Genomic DNA, 20522 nt, shown 5'->3' with positions numbered 1-20522 from the left:
CCCTCTTTTTTTCAGCTTAGAGATGGATTTGGAGATGGAGATTTGGTCTGACTTTAATGACTGTATGTGCACCTGAATGAATCTGCGTGCATTACAGTAGTTTAATAAAGAGCGTTTTAAAATTAAATTCCCCCCTCTGCTGCATTCAGACTAAAGCAGCTTGCTGTAGCATAGCTCCCCCCGGAGGGCACACTCTCCTTTGTTGTTACATTAGCATCTCATTACCCATTTCTTTTCAATCCAAACGCCCAGTCTTATTTCCCTTCCGCTCTTGTGATCGTGTTGCCGATTCCCTCTCTCATTTCCCGCACAATCTAACTGTCTATCTATCACTGTCTGCCGCTCTATCTCTTTTATTCCTTCCTTATAATTTTATTTATGGCGATGGCCCTTTTCCTCTTACTCAGTCAGTCTCTCTGTCACTTCGTCACTCCTTTTTTTTATAAAGGCCTGTCTACCACATCTCACCGCGCTTGTCTGTATTTCTCTTCCCCTGTGATCGTGCTTGTGTCACCCCCCCTTTAGTGATTGTTTTTTCCCTCTCTCTCTCCCTCTGCTTGATTAAAATGTGAGAACTGGTCCTATCACTTTCCTGTTAAAACAAGAAAGCGTTTACACCATTTTCCTTTAAACTGCATGTGATGAAAACAACATAATGGACAGCAGATTAGTCGTCCTCCTTCGCCGCTCTATCTCTCCGTCCTTGCTGCTCTCTTTTGTTTTTGCTTCATGCTGCTTCTGCAGCTGTGAAGCCACACAAGAGGCTGGTCTGGGGCCTAACAGAGGCACGGCTTCAAAGGATCCTCTTTAAAAAGTCATTTTGATACGACTGGCTCCTGACTTGCTTTAGACACTGGTGGGTGGGAGGAGGGCTGTTCTTTGGTGTGATCTAGGCCAGGCGGGCCTACTGTGAAAATCTGTACTGAAGTCGAGTTACATAGTATCGAAGTAGGAGTGACTACAAATTGACTGTTCTCACTGCAGCCGTCAAATAGTAGTGTTGCATCAGTTGCAACAATAGTAAAATATGATAATTATTACTGTCAACTGTTAATGTGCTGTGGTTATTAATTCATGGCACACAGCTTGTGAAGCGTGCGCGCGGGCTTTCCAGCTTTACTTTTCGGCCAGCTCGGGCTCGCTAAGCTTCCTCCTCTTCGCTCCTTCCTCACGCCTCGTTGGCTGCGTCCTCCTGTGGCATAGCAACTTCTGTAAAATAAACAGACTGCTCAGCATCAGACCACATAATATTTCAGGTCTGCAGCTTATGCTGTCTGATGATACTCTGAGGTGTTAGTTCATGTCAGCTTGCAGCTCTCATAGCTGAGCTTTTCTGTACATACACCAGTACGTGTTTGCTTAGGAATTTTTTAATAGTCAGTAATATTCATAATACAGTAATACTCATGGCCATTGGCCATTGATCAGTGGGCTTTGATCAGTGGTTGTTGATCAATGGTCATGAGAATTTGCATAATTAAGATTAAGGAACTGACCTCCCAGCCCATTGTTCCTTCACTTGGCTGATTTCAGTCATTATCCAATGTACTGTTTATAAGATTGGGGAAACCTGCAGTCAGCTGAGACTGAAGAAGTCACGTGGATGAGTGATGAAACGTTTCTCCCACAAAACGCTACGTCCAGATGAACAGAATCAACTTTTGGAAGGTCAGTAATACATTCAAAGTCCATCTATTTATATACATCTTACTAATAGCCAATTGAAACTCTATTGCTTTCAAATTTGCCTTAATTCTTCATGGAATAGATTCAACAAGGTGCTGAAAACAGTCCTCAGAGACTTTGGTCCATGTCCACATGGCAACATCATAGTTGGCTGCACACCCACGATGATCTCCTGTTCTACCACATCCCAAGGTCTTCTGTTTGATTGAGATCTAGTGACTGTGGAGGTCTTTTGAGTCCAGGGAAATTATTGTTGTGTTCAAGAAACCAGTTTGAGAAGCTCAGTCCATCACTAGATGGACATAGTTTGATGTGTTGGACATGGTGGGCATCAATACTCAGGCCGGGTGTGGTGTTTAAACAATGCTCAGTTGGTGTGGCAAGAAAAGAATTCTCCCGCACAATTACACCATCACCATCCTGAACCACTGATACAAGACATGTTTTAATGTGGTTTACATCAAATTCTGACCCAACGATTTAATTGTTCCATCAGAAATTTGGTCTGGACAGGGCAACATTTTTCTAGCCTTCTATTGTCCAATTTTGGTGACCTCATGGGAATTGTAGCATCAGCTTTCTGTTCTTAGCTCATAGGAGTGACATGCGGTGTGGTCTTACACTACATTCAGTCATTCACCCATTCACACACTGGTGATGGCAAGCTACATTGTAGCAACAGCTGCCCTGTGGTGCACTGCTGTAGCCCATCTTCTTCGAGGTTTGACATTCTGTGTTGATTCTCTTCTGGACGCCGAGTTTGTAACAAGTTACCGTTGCGTTCTTGTCAACTCAAAGGAGTCTGCTAATTCTCCTCTGGCATAATCAAAGCATCTGTGCCCAGAGAACTGATTTCTCTTTTTTGGACCATTCTCATTAAACCACCGCCCATTAGGCAACAACAATCTTGCCAAATCCAAAGTCAAATTTAAAGAGGTCAGTGAGGCTATTTATTAAAACTCTGAAGTTTTAATAAATAGGTGCATTTATATGCAACTGTAATAATTTACATCCTCAATCCTAAAACATACTGAGGATATCTTGCAAGTCACAAATTTCTTGATACTGAAAGTTCAAAACATTCACAGATGTCTTTGCTTTTCCTTTCTAGCGAAACAGTTTTCACTTCTAGCATCCAAAGCAAGACAAAAGTTTTAATATTTAGGCTCTTGGTTGGTTAAGCACTGCTGTTTTTACGCTTCAGTTTGTTTACATGCATTGGGGAGTGTTCGTGCATATGTAAAAAAGTTGTGCAAAGCCTTTTTGTATCTCAGAGGGAGCTGCGTGAAATGACTTGTCTGAAGTGATGTCACTGAGCCGGTTGTTGTTTGAGTGCGACAAGAATGAAAAATTTAAATCTCTGAATCTGCTGCATCTGTTTTGATCCTTTGTCCATCTCTGACAGTGTTACAATGCAGTGCTAAAACAGTGGAGTGCTCGCCTAATCATAATTTAGATCTCTGGTCTCAAAAAGACTTGCTCCTTCTGATATTTTCAGTATTCAGAAAAATAGAGACACTGAACACATTCCAAATACATGGTTTCATCCCTTTTAGAAACACAGAGCATAAATATCACCATAATTTCTGGGGGCAGTACTGATCCTGACAAAGACAGAGCAAACTTCTGTTTTGTTTTGTCCATCTTGTTGGATTCAGCCCCGGCATCAGTTTGCTTCTTAATATGTTATGTTATTCAGGACAAACACAACAGTGTTGCTAATACATCAGACCGACACTTGCCTCCACCAAAGCCTTCTCCTCACATGCGCTCACTTCATCCACAGTCCCTGCTGGGTATGACATCATCTCAGTACATCGTCTACCTTCAGGCAATGTGCTTGATATATCGTTTGCTTTTTTCTAAATATTTCTTTTTGGTTCATTTGTGCTAGGAAGAAGAAACACAATATTTTCTCAGATACAAAGTAATAAACATGACTAGGCTCTATTGCAGCAGCTTTGCATGATTCCCAGTTCAAAACAATCCCTGTTTAACCTGTACTGAAGTCTTGCCTGAAACAAGCCACTTTAGCTTCTCGTCTTTTAAGGTCTCCATTAACGATTGGTTGATCAATCCCTCTTAGATTGGCAAAGGTTGGCAAATAATTGCCTTCTAATTTATAAATGCAGACAGATTGCCCAGCCTTTGCAACTGACCTAATCCAGTCTGCACCACTGAGTGCAAATCATCTGTGACAGGCATCTGCGTAAAAGGGGACCTGACTCAATTTTTTGCCCGCTGGTTTTTCTCCTATGTCAAACCATGTCGTTCGCCTATGTCATTTTGCAGTTAAACTATTTGTGGAGGAATTTCTGAAGTTTTCAGCTATATGAGGTTCTGTCTGAATCTCTTTGTGTATGTAGACGGAAACAGATTTGGAACAGACAGCAACAAATTTGCAATTTTCAACCATTTCTCATAGTTATTCACTGTATTTTAAAAACAGATTGCAAGTAATTGCCATCTTGACCCATTTAATTGTAAAATGACATCAGACTGTCTCTGTGTTATCGCTGTCATCACCAAAGCTGCTTTGAAGACCGCATTTCAAAGGTAACAATATCGCCAGATCACAAGTCACAATTCTTTTGGTCCAACCACTGTTTCCTTATGACTGTAGAATAACCCAATTTTCTTCTGATTGGTTGGTTTACGAGTCAGAGCTGTGTGCTTGAGATGGCCATCTCATCTATTGCTGTCAGTTTATATATGACAGAAATTAAAAAGAGCATAGAGGGTCCCCATTACCTTTTCCATTAGTGTTCCTTTTCATATGTGCTTTCAGTCCAGCTTTACTTAAATTAAAACGCTCCGGTAGATTAAACGTTATTGCTAAAGTACTGTACATCCCCGTAAGTCGTTTTGTAATAGTGCTAATGATTGCCATTAACTTCTTTTTAACTTTGTTATGATCCATTTATTCACAATCAACATTTCCTCATGCCACAAAGGAAAGATAAGAAAAAAATTAATTCAGTTTCATAACATCTCTGAGCACATTACCTTTACACTAGAGCGTCATACTTTCCTGGTAATTTTCAGGTGATGAGAAAGTGCCTGCACAGATTCATTTTTTTTTTTATGTCCCCTCCCTCCTCAAGACACACACATACTCCCATGAAGACACTGTAACAGTTCATTGGCACATCATTCTCTCCCTAGTTCTCTCCTCATTATCTCTCTGACTCCATGAATAGCACCTGCCCGCCTGTCTGCTGCTCTGGGATTTCTCAATATTCTGGGTGGATGTTTGAAACACTTGTTAGCTGTGCTGCTTCCCACCTTTTATCCCTTTAGGGAGGGAGGAAGAAAGGGATGTGTGTGTGTGTGTGGGGGGGGGGTGATAGAGATCCTGTACTGTATAGATATCACAATATACTGTAGGTCCCTGTCATCTGCAGGTAATCAGTAGAGTAGCTGAATATCTGGCCAGCGGCATCAGAGCTAACTGTTTTAGAAATAGAACAACAAGATGCTGGAATAAGACTTTCAATAAAATCTATATCTAAGATATAATCTTTACAAACTCTTCCTTCTATTCATGTTACATGTAATTACAGGAGTCAGATATAGAGGTTGGCTCTCAGTGCTGGTTATCCATGTAGCTCTAAATAGATTCGGCTTAAATTCTAAATTGTACACACTTTTTCCAGAACACGTTAAAATCAAGTTAGATTTAAATTATTCTGCAAAAGTGCTGTTTTTTTAAAGGCTGAAGTTACAATAGAAAAGGGGGATGCATGTCAAATAACTGTTTATTAAAAAAAAAAAAAAAAAAGCAAATACATGTGTATATTCATAAGCAAGATAGCGTTGGCATAAAAACCTTTAACTGCACTGTAGGCTTTTATTCTGGCAGCGTGTTTGTGCGAGTGAGCCTCTTCCTTTTATTCCTCCCTGTTTGTAAGATGCGGGGGCATGTGTGCTTGAGGACTCGGGATTTCATAGAATTATGTGATTGTTCTTTGGTGTGTAGCAGTGAACATTTAAACGCACTATTCATGGATATGTAGTCCACTGGCACGAGGAAGCTCTAAATGCATTTGTTTGCTATGGGGAGAGAAAGAGAGAGACGGGGGTGAGGGAGCCAGTGAGAGACTGTGGACACAGAGAGACAAAGATGTTTTGACAGTGAGGATGATTGAGAGACATAAAAGGAAATGCAGCGAGAAGGGGAGACACAGAAAGCGTGGGTTTGAAAATTATTGAGGAAAGATGTTTTTGACAGATGACGGGGAAAGGGGGGGGGGGGGGCGATTTTAAGATAAATAAACCCATAAGAGAAACAAAAGCACTGGGAGAAAAGAGCGAGAGAGAGAGAGAGAGAGGGGGAAAAGAGTGGAGGACATGTGGGTGCCCCCCCCACCTCGCCACAAAAAACTGAACGCCTGCTTTGATCCTCTTCATTTCCCTTGTTCCCTTTTTGTATTTTACCTCACTCTCCACTTCACCCTCTTTCACTCTCTCATATATCCTCATTTACTCTCTTGCACCTCCTCTCCCCTGTTTTCCCCTCCTCCCTGCTTCCACTCCTAGTTTTATTTCCCAGCGGCTTTGCCCGGCCGCACTCTGTGATGTACTAATGTCTCATTAACTCTTTTATCTGTCTGTTTATCTTCTTCCACTTCCACTAACCCTAACCCTCTGCTGCTTCTCCCAGTGCTCTCTTAAAGGCTCTATCCCTCTGGCTTGACCAAGGTTTTCCATCTAATCCATCTTGTAGTCCTCTTGCTCAGTGTGTTGTAATACAACCCAGTGACACCAGGCGGCAGTCAAGGCCATTTATTTGCTTGTTATCCATGCTGATTATGATTTCCTTTAGTGCGTTGTTTTTTTTTTGACTTTGTTATCTCATATAATCACACTCATCTATTTAACAAATATGTTTTTAAGGGGCAGTGTCCCTGCGATGTATCGTATTGCTGCTCTACTTGAGCCGTTTCTGTCCCAGAGGCTGCATGCGCCCAACACCTTTGCTTTTTTTAATCTGGAAATCTGCTGAATCTCATAGAGACGCACAGATCGAGATCTCAGCCGCTGTAAAATATTTAGTGGCTCCGATCACATGAGCGAGTAATCATGTGGCTCATCAGGAAAACAGGAGAGGTGTTGCTGCCTCGTCTCACTCTAATTTAGGTGAAATGTTTTCAGTGAGGCTCTGTGATGTGTGTTGTAACTCTGAAGTCAACTGAAGCCATGCAAATATAAAAAGCGTTTCAGCTGAAGATGCCAGCTTTTGGTTTAGAGGTTAATTTGTGTGGATGTGTTTTTAATTGTGGCTGATTAATGTTGGCACATTAAAAAAAAACAGAACATTTAGCTGTTTAGTAACATATAATAAGAAGAAGGTTAAACATTTTGCAGCCACTTTATGAGAAACACCTTCACAGGCTAATGTGTGCCAGAGATCATAGTGATTTGTTTTTGGTGACATTATTAAAATATGTTCATTCAGTTATATTATGTATATAACTGTGGTCGAGGTTAAAGGAGGTATTATTGAGGACCTAATGTATTTAACAATTCAATGAAAGATTAAAGGAACAGCACAACAAAGAATCAAGATAATAATTTCCTTATTAACTAAATTTACATATTTTCCTTCTGCCCTGTTGTGATGTTCATTCACACAGACTGCTTTGGTGTGGGTTGTCTGGTTTTGCAGGTATCTGCTGCAAAAATGTTTGCTTTCTCTTTAATATAATAGAACTAAATGATAATTGTACCGTGATATGTTTCATTTAGAAACAGTTATCTGTCTGCATCCGCCAGTTAAAAGAAGCGCGTAAAAAGCCAATATTACCAGTCAGCTGAGGGAGGCAGTCAGAGGACAAATGTAAGTAAATTTGATAATGGGTTAAACTTTCCCTTTAAAAGCATACATTGCGATGCAAAACTCTTGCACTACCCCTCAGTTATTTATATGAAGCTAGGAAAATAGAAAATGTATGTAGCAAGTTAGTGAAACAGGTGCTTAGATACATACTTTATATAAGACAAAAACAGAGTTTGTATCGTTTTAACAAGCTTGAAATTAAATATTTGATATGTCTTCTTTCTCCAACACAGCCTTAACTCTATTGGGAAAGCTTTCTTCTTATTTCTTTAAATAGCCTTCAGGAATAATTCTCCACATTTCTTGGAGGTGATTCAAAGCTCTTCTTTGGATGTTGGCTGCTGTTCTGTTCTCTGTCAAGATGATCTCACACTGCTTCAGTAATGTTGAGGTCTGGGCTCTGGGAAGGCCAATCCATGATTGATAGTGTTTCATTGTGTGTTTTGGATCATTGTCATGCTAACAAATGAAGCTGTTGACAGTCAGATGCTTTTCAGGTGATATTGCATAATGGATCAAGATCTGCTTGTACTTTTCTGCATTCATAATTCATCAGTTTTTAACGTCTCCAACACCACTGCCTGAGAAGCAGCCAGAAACTATGACAGAGCCTCCACTGTGTTTTACAGATAGACACTCACTTCTGCCGTCTTCTGTATATATGGATATGTTGATGATGACAATTTTCAGCTTTAAAAGATCTGTGACTGCTGATTTTTTTTCTTGAGTAATTTGCCATACCTCAGTCTTTTCTCCCTGCTTCCCTTCCTTAACAAGGGAAGCCCACCCTTCCACTAAAACCATTTCTGATGAGGCTTCATTCAACAGTAGAGATAAATATTTCAGGTCCTGTGTCAGGTCTTTGCTGGATTTCTTTTCCTATTTCTTAAGGACATGACTTCCAGATGCTGTTTATCTGCTGCAGATAGCTTTTTAGGCCTGCCAAGGACACACTGCACGATGTGCTGAGATATGCCAAGTTTGCAGCTAATAGCTATTTGGGAATCACCTTTTTAGTGCAAAAATACTATTATATGCCTGTCAAACTGTGTTATGTTTGGCATTTTTTGTAGATTCGTTTAAATAATTGGGAACAAATGCTGTGTTTTTGCAACAGGCTGCTAAGTTTTCTGTTATTTGGAGATCCAATACTACTTCATCCTTCCAGTTAGGGGGCTTTTTCATGCTTGAATGATTCATGGGTCAGTGATAAATGACATAAAAACTACAGCCTGGACTGAAAATTAGTGGGGAAAAAGCATTCAGTTAGAAAGCCTGGAGAACTAAGAGCACATTAAAAAAATTACAATAAAGTCTGGCTCCTTGGAAGCAAAGGAATTAGACTTTTCCAAAGTAGATTTTATTGCAGAACATTTACATCAGGTGCACCTAATATGCATGACTCAAAAAAATTAAAAACAACATAACTAATTTTTATAAATGAAGTTTCAAATGTGCAAAACCATACTTAAATATAGAAAATTATCTCTTGAATGTAGGCTTACCCAGCCTCACCCGTGCTCATTATGACTCAGTTATAGTATAGAGTGTATATTCATTTAAAAACACTGCAGACCTGCTGTGGGCAAAAAGTAGCAGCATGCCTCCAGTTCATCCTGAGCCCTGTGACATTTGTCGTCTTGCAGCAGGACACTGTCATCTCGTCACCAGCCTCCATCCACACATTCTCACCTCCTGTAAACATGTTTGACTTTAGCAGTTGACTTTTCTGCCATCTGGCTGCTCCACACAGGCCGACGGTAGACATGCAGCAGTTATGTGCGAACTCACAGTTTGGCCCCAGGAGACATTAGTGATGCCCACTCTATTTTCACCTCTAGTTTCCCTACCCATAATGCACCATTATTGTCACATTTCATTTCCCCCTTTCCAGTTAAAGGGCTTTTAGGGGAAGGAGATTTTCCTCATTTTCTGTCACGAGTCCCGTATTAGTCTCTTTGATTTCTTGCTTTTTCTCCCTTTGAAGTGCAGAGGTGTAAGCATTAAGTCTTAATTACATGGTCTGATAAGTGATTTCAGTTTACTGGGTCAGATGGAAAGAGGTCAAGCTCTTGAATCTTTTGCAATTTACAAATCTGATTTAATCCCATGGCTAAATTTATCCTGACAGATTTTAGTATCTAAATCAAATTGGGTTTTATTGCATAACAGTGTAATCCCTTTTTTTCATCATCATTTCTGCTGGCAACATTGTTCCAGATTCTGAAGCAGCAGGCTAGAAATAACAAATCTATGTGATTCATAAACAGGGATGCCTATTCCTGGCTGTGCTATGATATTTACTGTACAGTACAGTACGGCTGTACGTTCTTATTTCAAAGATTTACAAGCATATAGTTGTGTTTGCGTGACAGTAAGCCTTTCAAACCTCAGTGTCCACCAAGACTTAAAAAATGCATGAAATATTTAGTTTCGTCATATTTGAATTTTTTTTTAAAAATATGTGAACAGAAGCCATTGTCTTATTGCCTGTCGTTGAACTGGCATTCAATGTTTTGAGGCTTTAGTGTTTTATCCTTTATAGTCTCTGAAAGATTAATTTCACATCTCTTGAAACAGACTGACAGAGCACTGAAAGGAACACGCTTTGTGGCATAAAACCAACTGCTAATTTTCACATTCAGAGAAGATAACAAGCAAATTTATTTAGACCCTTTTTTGTGATAACATATGTGATGGCCACAGACTTTCTCTGCCCTCTTGACACTATGATTATGTGGATTCATTTCTTATAGAATATATATAATACACAGTAAACCAGCAACTTGTCACTCTACTCTTGGCACACTATCATTAGAACAGAATAGAATAGAATAGAATAGAATAGAATGCCTTTATTGTCACCATACAGTTGTACAATGAGATACAGAGCATCTCCTACTGAGTGTAAACATGCTGGGGGGGGGGGGGGGGGGGGTACAGTTCTGCAGCGCTATATACATATGGACAGTATTAACATAGAGAAAAAGATATATATATATATATAATGTACAAATATACAAGCCGTTTTTTTTTTTTTTTAAAGTAATGTGTAATAAATAGTGTTGTGTATATACTTTTGAGTTATTGCACATAGAATTGGTATTGCACAGTGGTGGTCCATAGAGGAAGTGGGAATAAAAAAATTGGGGGGGGGGGCTGTGTTATCGGTGCATGTGTGAGTTCAGGTCAGTTATGGCTTTGGGGAAGAAACTGTTTTTGAGTCTGTGGGTTTTTGTGCTGATGCACCTGTAGCGCTTCCCTGAGGGAAGCAGGCTGAACATGTTGAAGCAGCGGGAGGAATAAATGTCCATCAGGGAGGGGAGAGGGCAGCCGATGATCTTTTGTGCTGTCTTGACCACACTCTGAAGCCTCACTCTATCCGCCTTGGTGCAGCTGCCGTACCATACCGTGATGCAGTAGGTTAGCAGGCTCTCAATGGACGAGCGGTAGAAGGTCAGCAGCAGGTTGGAGTTCAGCTTGTACTTCTTGAGGACTCTCGGGAAGTGCAGCTGCTGTTGGGCCTTCTTGACGACCACTGAGATGTTGTCTGTCCAGGAGATGTCAGCAGAGATGAGGACACCAAGGAACCGGAAGGTGTGGACCCTCTCCACACACTCCCCGTTGATGTAAAGGGAATCAGTGCTAGTAAAGTAAAGTAGTCAGTGCTGTGTCTCCTGAAGTCAACAATGAGCTCTTTGGTTTTCTTAGTGTTCAGTGTTCATTATCCTCCATATCCATGATTGTTAACGAGTAATAACACTGAAATGGAAGTGAGTTAGCAGTTAGTGATCACTCACTAGTCGGTATGATGGCTGATTGGCTCTAAGGTGTGTGAGCGATACAGTTTGTGTACCGTTTTAAACTGACTGTGATTAACTTTAGCAAGTATTACAACCAACAAAGCTCATCTAATCTTAAAGATTGGTATTTTACCCAACACGACGATCCTTCCCTAAATATAATTTGGTTGTTTTGTGCCTTGAAACCAAGTTTGGTGCCATTGCTTACACATTACTTTACTTTATCCCCTTCAGAAAGTAAATCATTCTACTTATGCATCACTCTTATTTAACACCTGAGTGATGTTGGTTTGCTTAGCAATTCATAATATTAACATTAAACCTTACGTATTGCTAAATATCCGCACAAATGCTTGTGCACAAATACTCTGAGTATACACAAGGTCATCCTTTTAGTGTTATACTACTGAGCCACCAGTAGAACTGATAAAAGCAAACACAAGGAGCACTTCAAAATGCTGTGTCAACAGTGCTCGTATTAAAGAAAAGGGCAACATTTACTCTACTATTTTCAATTCCGCGAGCCTGTTCATCTCTGCTTCGGTGACCTGTTGAAAATTCAGGCTCTGGCTGCTTGGTTGGGGCTGGCACACATTTGAGCATCTCTTTGGACTTTGAGGTCTATCATTACTGGCTTTGTGTTGTCATGTATTTGCAGTTTTTTGGAGACATTTCATGTTTACAGCAGTGAGTTGTTGTCGCTCACCCATTCTGCACTCTACCGTCACATTTCTTAAAATGAAAGTGAATTAATTTGAATTTTTGTCTTATCCTTCACATGATAGTTGTTGCTCTTGAAGGCGTGCAAAGATTACATATTTTATTGTTTGATTAGGAGGACTTTTGTGTGAATGCAGCTCTTAAGGCTGGTTCTGTCTGTGTTTCATTACAATTTCACCATGCTTTATTTCTATTTCCAGGCGAGTTTCCCAAATAGCCTCTAAAGAATTTAACAAAGAGCTGATAAATTACTAAGAGAAACATTGAACATTTACAAGTAGCAGATATAAAGCTAGTGCAAGATACATTTTAATAAAAAATTTAAGTATGCTACTTTAAAAATACAAAAACAGGAAATAAAACATTTTGTTTTATTTTGTATGTGAGAATTAGGCGGAGGTCTTATGTGTGTACACCCTGAACAAAAATGAGGACAGAATTGAAAGGGGAAGGTGTGGACCATCTGGTGAGCACTCCTTTAAGTGGGACAAACAGGTGGACCGACTGGATTCAAAGGGTGCCAGAGTCGCGACGTATGGGGGCAATAAAGAAGACATTCATTTTCAGTGGCTGCAAGGAAGACTTACTGTGTAAAAATTCAAAATTTAAGCACTTCTACTGGTTACTATTGTAGCAAAGATGTTAATGAATCTACAACGGCAGTATCCTGGTTAAAGAGCATGTGTGAAGATGACTTGTGACAGAATGACATTTGGCTTGCCATAGCCCTTCATTACCACCCTTACTACCAACTTTAATTCATCAGTGCTGTTCATGATGCTTTAGAAATAATTTTATGCAAATTAATGTTCCAAGGTGACTTGTGCAGGATGTTCCTCGATGCTAATTAGAAACCATCAACTTGAAGTTGCTTTGACCTTTACAGATATTACGGCAAACTGGCAGTGCCTGCGGAATATGCAGGAATTTGGTTTCTTGTTTGTGTGTAATAAAGATGGATTAAATGTTATATATCACCTCTGAATTTGTAATCAGTAGGAATGCTATGTATATTTCCTGTTTTTACCAAGTTAAAGAACTTTAATTACTCAAGAATTTCAATCTGTCCAAATGCAGAACTTTTAGCCAGTTTTAGAAACTGGGGAGTGGTTTAGCAGAGACCAAGAGCTTTTGACCCCAACCCAGTCCACAAAGCACACGGCCTCTTTGGCTGCTCTTGCTGCTGAATGGCCCAGAGGAGGATGGGCCTATGCAGGTTGCTCTGGCTTAGTCCTTAAAGGGCCCCATGGGCTAAGGTTTGGACACCTGGTGGTCGTGAATGAGCTCCTCCCTAATACCCGGGTATTAGGTATCATTGTCACAGGAGTCTTTTGAATTGCACTTAGTCTGGCCTCTCAATCAGAATACATTTTGTCTTGGGAAATCTTACCAGGGGCAAGTTGCCTTAGACAGCATAGCTGCTGGGATTACTTGGGCTTCAAACCCCCCCTTACATCATGCCCCCTAGGTGAGATGCTTCAGGCTTCAGTCATATTCAGGACCAAGGACACTGGAGAGACTGGCTTGTGAACACCTTGATATACCCCCTTCATACACACACACACATTGATATACACACACACACACACACACACACACACACACACACACACACACACACACACACACACACACACACACACACACACACACACAAAGCCAGGAAAGTAAGGGGATAAGTAGGTCCAGAGCCGTTGAAGTGTTGAAATCCCATAAGGCTTGCAATGATCTACTTTGACTTTCTCGTGAAAATTACCCCCCTTTGAATGTTCTGACTACAAGCAAACATGATGCTTAATTCTTATAGTACAAGATGTATAAGTCTGATGGGACATATAGTACACAAACACTGACAGTTGCGTAGAGCAAAAGTAGATACCAAAATGACGCGTAATCTCCCAGGGAGGTTTTCTGCGGTTGTTTTCAAACGTTTTTTAAACTTTGATGGTTGTTCGCAGACCTCCCTCGCTCTCTTTCTCCCACTATCTACACCTCCCTGCCTCAAGCCTTCTGTTGCTCGGGCAGAAGAGAGAAATGGATGATGGAAAGAAATGTTCAACACAGCGTATCTGTGTCAGAGTTCCTGCTCAGACATGGGAATGCACCCACATGCCCACAGACACTCACGGAAACACACCCACATACTGAAACACAAACACACACACAAAGCTCATGTAAAGGGAAACGAAAATGGGAAAAAACCATGGAGGAATAAGTTGCTTGATATTATTGGTCTATATATAAACTACAGGCTGTGGGTGCCTGTACGTGTGTGTTTTTTAAAGATTTCGCTCGAATGGCCTACGTGATGATGCTCTCTTCATTTGGGACCCTCAGTGAAACGTCTCCCATAAACAGAGTTATGTAGATTACGTCTGCATATTGCCACAGGGAACAGATCAATTATTTGATCTTGTTGCTAATGAAGGGAATCCATTCATTGAAATTCAATAACTGTTTACAAAAACACTGAAGAGAAACGTGTAGACTTGCAGATCAGACAGCAGAGCTGGGTGTGTAATGAATGTTTAAATTAGGTCACCCTCTCCATCCCATCTTCAGTGCTCCTTTCTGTGTAATAAAGCAGAATAGTATCTAACACATAACAAGCCTCCCCTTCCCATAGCATTAATCCGTGTGGGCTCTCTGTTTTCTGAAGAGCATAAACGTGTTGGAGGACGTTTCTCAGTGTTATGTCACTTTTCCAGCCATCTGCCACTGTGAAACCTTTCTCTTTTGGTGCTGTAAAGGAAGATGAAGCTCCTTCAGCACATCTCTTCATTTCAAATGAATAAATGCAAGTCTGCTTGACATTATCGCATAAACTAAAATAGCATTTTAGAAGCTTTCGGTTAAAAGCACTCAACATGTTAAGCATCTTTTGCTTTGTGCGTAGTTGAAGTTACATTATATGCAGGATGTCTGTGAAGGTTCTCAGTCATCCAGGTCATTGTAGTCAAAGGAGCTTGCAAAGAAAAGCGTCTGGACTTCTTTAAGTTGCTTGAAGACGTTTCACCTCTCATCCGAGAAGCTTCTTCAGTTCTAAGATCAAATGTAGTAGACTCAGCAGTCCATCTGCATCTTAAGGATAAAGGTCACTCTTTCGAGGATGCCAATGTTCACATTTTGGACAGAGAGGACAGATGGTTTGAAAGAGGAGTGAAAGAAGCCATCTATGTGCACTGTGAGCGACCATCTTTGAACAGAGGCGGTGGTTTACGACACCAACTGTCTGCCATCTATAATCCAGTTTTGCGTTCCCTCCCCAGACGCCTTAACGCCCACTCACATCCTGGGCCATCTGACCTCAGGAATTCGCATGATAAAGGTGGGGCCAGGTTTCACAATGAGCTCACCCGAAACCCTGGCTGATTGGGACCCACACCCAGTTTCACACCTGGCTCAGGCGATTAGAGGATCATCAGGGGGTCCTTTTGTCCCTCTGTGGGGGGATACTCCCACTGGTTTTAAATCTGGGACTCCCCACCATTTGACCTTAGAACTGAAGAAGCTTCTCGGATGAGAGGTGAAACGTCTTCAAGCAACTTAAAGAAGTCCAGACGCTTTTCTTTGCAAGCTCCTTTGATTATATGCAGGAAGTTAAAGCAAGAGTTTTTTAGATGGCATGTTTGCCTTGCCAGGTGACTCCCTGAAGTCTTTACACAACAGCGAGTTTGCTCAACAGTCAGCTGAGACTGCGGGAATCCACAGCACTCATTAACTGGTCTCCAAGATGTTGCTACAGCCAGCACATTTACAAGTGACTAACTTCTCAAAGACATGTGCAAGGTGCCCATCAGTGTCTATGGCACGATGCATGGGGTTATATACACAGTGAAGCACGTTGCACTTCCAACTTTGTTGAGGATTTCATGATGCTTCACTGAAATGCAGTGAGTAGTGCTAAGTATCAATTTTCAGCTTTTAGGGTTTATGTTTATGTGAAGTAAAACTAAATAAGTGAATCAGAAAGTAAAAATAAAGGACTTTGTGTAAAATCCAGTATTTTGTCAACCCACCTGTCCACCACAGCATCCTGTCTACATGTTAAACTTGCGTGAAAGTCACACTTCATGTGAGTTTCTCCTTTTCTCTGAGTTGCAAGGATCGTGAAGATGAAATATATATGAACTACATGAAGTATAAGTTTTAATAAAACTGCTTTTCTTGAAATGGCAGAGAGCCTGTTCACTTAGTAATCCCATTGCACCAAATTTGGCTGCATTTCAACTTCAGGGAAGACTACATTTACTGGAGCTCCATAAAACCCCATTTATTATGGACTATCTCCATAATAAATAAATACATTTGAGATTTGGGCTTCCTGCCTGATTTTCTTTTAAACCTACACTATTGATATCACTAATATGACAGCAGTTCAGCAGTTTACTATTACGGCAACATGAGGTATTGTGTAATAATGTACCCAGACCCCATTTTGTTCATTAACAACACCTGATAGATGAATGAAAGAAGGCGTGCCATTTTTCTTTTAAACACACCAATTGATTGTGCTCTATTTGATCACTTACGTGCATTTAAAACCTCTGGTAGTAGATCTCATGGTAAGCTAGAAAACTGAGCTTTGTAACATGTTTTATGCTGCAAGAAAAGAGAAAAGTCCAGTAATCCAAACAGAGATGTAATGAAGAAACACAGTGAAATTCACCAGTTCGACACAACAAGGAACATGGGAAAACTGAAAGCTTAAATATGTAATGAGGGGAGGTCCTTTTCCATCAGGTGGAGAGCAGCTAAAAATATGAGGGCAGTGTTAGCCAAGGAGTACAAAACTCAAGTGTAGCGGTTAACATAATTTATTTACAATAACACAAGAGTAGAGCATTTCAAAAAATGAAAAAACTAACGGCAAGCTAGATGTCCCACTTATACAGACGACATGCAGCAGTCTTGAAACACATGCTCTAGCACCAAACATCACAGAAGTCACTCTTCACCAGTCGTATCACACCGGGAAAGGCCTTCTTACTGGTTCCAACTCCTCCACCACATCCAGCACCAGTTCCACAGACAATTCCAGGGCCAAACTCATTGGCATCCATCTGGCCAATCCATCCTGTTGCTCTTGTGAAGCTCTGCCATCGTCATGCTTGTGCCACCTCTGCATATGCTCTGTGCCTCCTCTGTCTGACTGCCCTCACCTCCCATCTTTTATGCAGCACTAGCAGGTGCAGATCATTTTTTTTGATTAAGGTGTGGGTAGGAAGTAAAAGAAAAACTTCAGAATAAAAGCATGCATGCAACATGTATACAAAAAACATGGTATAAACTAAACCACTAAAAAACACAGAATAAAACATTAAAACTACTCCTACCCCAAAACAAATACAGACAAGGTAACAGGGATAGAGGACACAGCGGGGGGAAACAAGACATGGGTTAATTGAATAGAAAAAAAAAACACAAGGGGAAGAAAAAGTGATAACGTCCCACAAAAACAAACAAACAAAAAAAAACAGGAAGTAACTAAACACCAAGCACACATAGAGACTTAACAAGACATAGTTGAAACAGCATAACTGAAATGTAACCAACCGGAAAACTCTGAAGTCCAGCACATAATCAAAAACAAACAAACCTAGGAAATCATTAATAAGCTGTAATAATTATTAGCTCTCAGCTGGGGTCCTTTCTTAAGATATGCTTTGACTTATGATGTAGTACTCTGTTGTTGTGGTTGAAAAACAAGGATCTCATCACATGATTAATTTGTTCATTTATATTTTGTTAATGTGCAAATGCTAAATAGTAAAACTTTCTTCAAGTAAAATAAGAAATTGTTAGTGACAGCCACAAAAACCGCTACAATTTGCTCCTTGTCTCACTGTCCCTGAAGCTGCAAATCAGCTCAGCCTGCCAGCAGAGGCTCCTCATGTTTTGCTGCTGATAAATTTGTCCTTCGCATACAATGCAAGTCCATCTAGCAAGCATTTAGGCTGCAGCTTAAGAGGAAACTAATCAGCAGCTCTCTATATTTAAACTCACATTTTCCTTTTTCATTTGCAGTTTTTTTTGTTTCGGGCTGATCTGCGAGGGCAAGCTAATATTGCACAAACCTCCAGTTTTCAGTTGCAGATTTACAGGAGCTCGCACTGCAGTCACTTTTTTTCCCTGCAAAGAGCGTCTGTGTGCTGTTTACTGGAGTATAAATGAATAATTAGAACTTGTGCATCTGTCTCATCTTGGGAGAATATCTCGCATTTTTTGATGTGTTCTATGTTTATCATCGCCTCTTCCTGTCTTCTCCCTCACATACATACAATCTGCTTTGAAATGCTTATTTATTATTTATGTTTTAACAGCAATGAAGGTCATATTTTATGCTTCACAGCTCCTGCTTTGCATAAATCTGATATTTTATAAATGTCAGAATAGCACAAAGTTATGCAGAGATCCAGACTCATGTACCCCGATTCTGCTTGTTCTCATACTCTCTGCTCTTGCCCGGGTTCTTCCTTTCCCTGTTGCCTGCTCCTTCCTCACTGTTCTGCTCTTTTTCACCTCTCTGTGTCGTCTCACCCTCCACTCTCTCCTGCCCTTCTTCAGCTCTTCTTCTGTTCCTCCATACAGCTTTTTTTTCTTTGATCGCTCTCCATTTGTTTCTTTACCCTCCCACTCAGCATACTGACACAGCTGAAGGGATCTCTCTCTCTCTCTCTCTCTCACACTCTGTCTCCCTCATTGCTCTCATTCTTCTCTCTATCTGTCTTTCTCCTTATTTGCCTCCCTCCGTCTCTATCTTTACCTCCCTCCCTCACTCTCCCTCCTTTCCTCCCTCCCTGTCATCCTCCTCCCTCGCTATCTCTCCATGCACACTTGATTCATTTTACACATTACGGAAGCATCCATCATTTTGCTCTGTGGAGGAAAAATCTCTTCTTTTTTTCCCCTTTTCTTTTAAAAAAAAAAAAAAAAAAACCCGCAACAGTATTTTCCACTTCTCTTCTTTACGGCTGTCTTCTCTTTCCCAACTCCTACACTCTCCTGTGGATCCAATCCTAAAGCTGGAACCAATATGTTTTATTTTCAGCTGGTCATCATGGCAGGGACCGTTCTGTTGGCGTACTACTTTGAGTACACAGACACGTTCCCCGTGCACATCCAGGGCTTCTTCTGCTTTGACAAAGCTTACTCCAAGCCGTACCCAGGACCAGAAGAAAACAGCAAGGCTCCACCTGTCCTCGTCTACTCTCTCGTCACCGCCATACCCACTGTGACGGTGAGTCTGTTTTCAACTTAAATTAAAAAAAAAGATACTTCCACATGTGATCATCCTGCACACACGCACACATATCTTACATGAATATACGTGACAGTCATGCACACAACATTCACCCACAGCATGTGAAATAAACACGCACACGCACATGGACAGTACCTCCTCATCTACACGTGGTGTTTATGGATTAAAACAGGGTAGCGATGCGTAGGTGTGCATCCTCGTGGACTCGCAGCTCTGTTTGTGTGGTTGCGTTCTCTGTAATAACCATGGCAACGGGCACTATATTTGTCCTCCACAGAGCAGTCAGAGATAGCTACAGTGTGCAGAAAGTCTGTCCTTATTTCCACATTGCATTAAAACAGAATAAAACATCACCTCTGAGTGGTCTTACTTATTTAGGTCTGCAAGGCACAGTTTCATTATTTTCACCTGTTACTTCAATATGCATATAGAAGCATCTTCAGTAACTGAGTAGAATTGAATACTGTCAGTCATAATACAGCAGATCAGACCAATCAGTGTTAAAGTGCTTTCTTTTAGTAATTATCTTTAGGAATTTATCAATTTTCATTGGCACTCAATCAGTTTATAGTGGCCATAATTCATGTAATTACCCCAAGTTAATCACAGCATGCACAGTTTCTCATCAGTAGATTTGAATATCATTAATAATGAAACATTCACATCCTCATCAAAGCTGTGCATCCATGACTTCTGTCTCTTAGGGACTACTTCTTTGATGCCCTACAATTAATTGGCAGTAGGACATGTCTGCCTCGGAAACACATATTAGGGCAGTGCGCACATAAAAAAAATCCTCCACACATACTTTATAAACTTACATATATCATTAGTTGGCCTGTTTTACTTATGTATCACTTGCACATTATTGTGTGTAAGTGATATTTAGGTTGTGTGAGACTTTACCACCCGTTTAGGAATCATCCAAAGTTGACATGCATATCACAGATGCACAGGTGGAGCCTAGCGTGTGCTCTAATGCTTGCAGGCTCCAAGCGTCGGGGTACAGAGTGGGAGCAGAGTGGTGTGATTTTGCCTGGAGAAGGGAAGCGGCTTTTTTAAAAGTCAGAGCATCTGTGTTCTCTTTTTCTGGAAGATAGCGCTCCATCCCACAAGTCTTTCTTTAGTAACAATGAAAAAGGCAGACATTTTGCTAACTTTTCCCTCAAATTTCACTCAGACTTTTAGCTACAAACACAACTCTAGCTCT

The 20522-nt window shown here is 40.7% G+C and overlaps 1 protein-coding gene across 5 annotated transcripts in view; it reads left to right on the top strand.

Moving 5' to 3' along the window:
- Positions 1 to 20522, top strand: part of LOC120729128 (phospholipid phosphatase-related protein type 2-like) — a 57231-nt gene that overhangs the window by 9478 nt on the left and 27231 nt on the right. For 4 of the 5 annotated variants that reach the window (XM_040024598.1, XM_040024599.1, XM_040024597.1 and 1 more), the window contains exon 3: positions 19100 to 19288. In XM_040024598.1, the coding sequence (XP_039880532.1) occupies positions 19100 to 19288 (189 nt within the window). Of the gene's footprint in view, positions 1 to 15544; positions 19289 to 20522 lie in introns of those variants that run through there. The other variant, XM_040024600.1, reaches the window with a different exon arrangement.

The sequence above is a fragment of the Simochromis diagramma genome, unplaced genomic scaffold, assembly GCF_900408965.1.
Source record: "Simochromis diagramma unplaced genomic scaffold, fSimDia1.1 OVJJ01000302.1, whole genome shotgun sequence".
Lineage (NCBI taxonomy): Eukaryota > Metazoa > Chordata > Actinopteri > Cichliformes > Cichlidae > Simochromis > Simochromis diagramma.
This window is presented reverse-complemented; position numbering and strand designations above follow the sequence as displayed.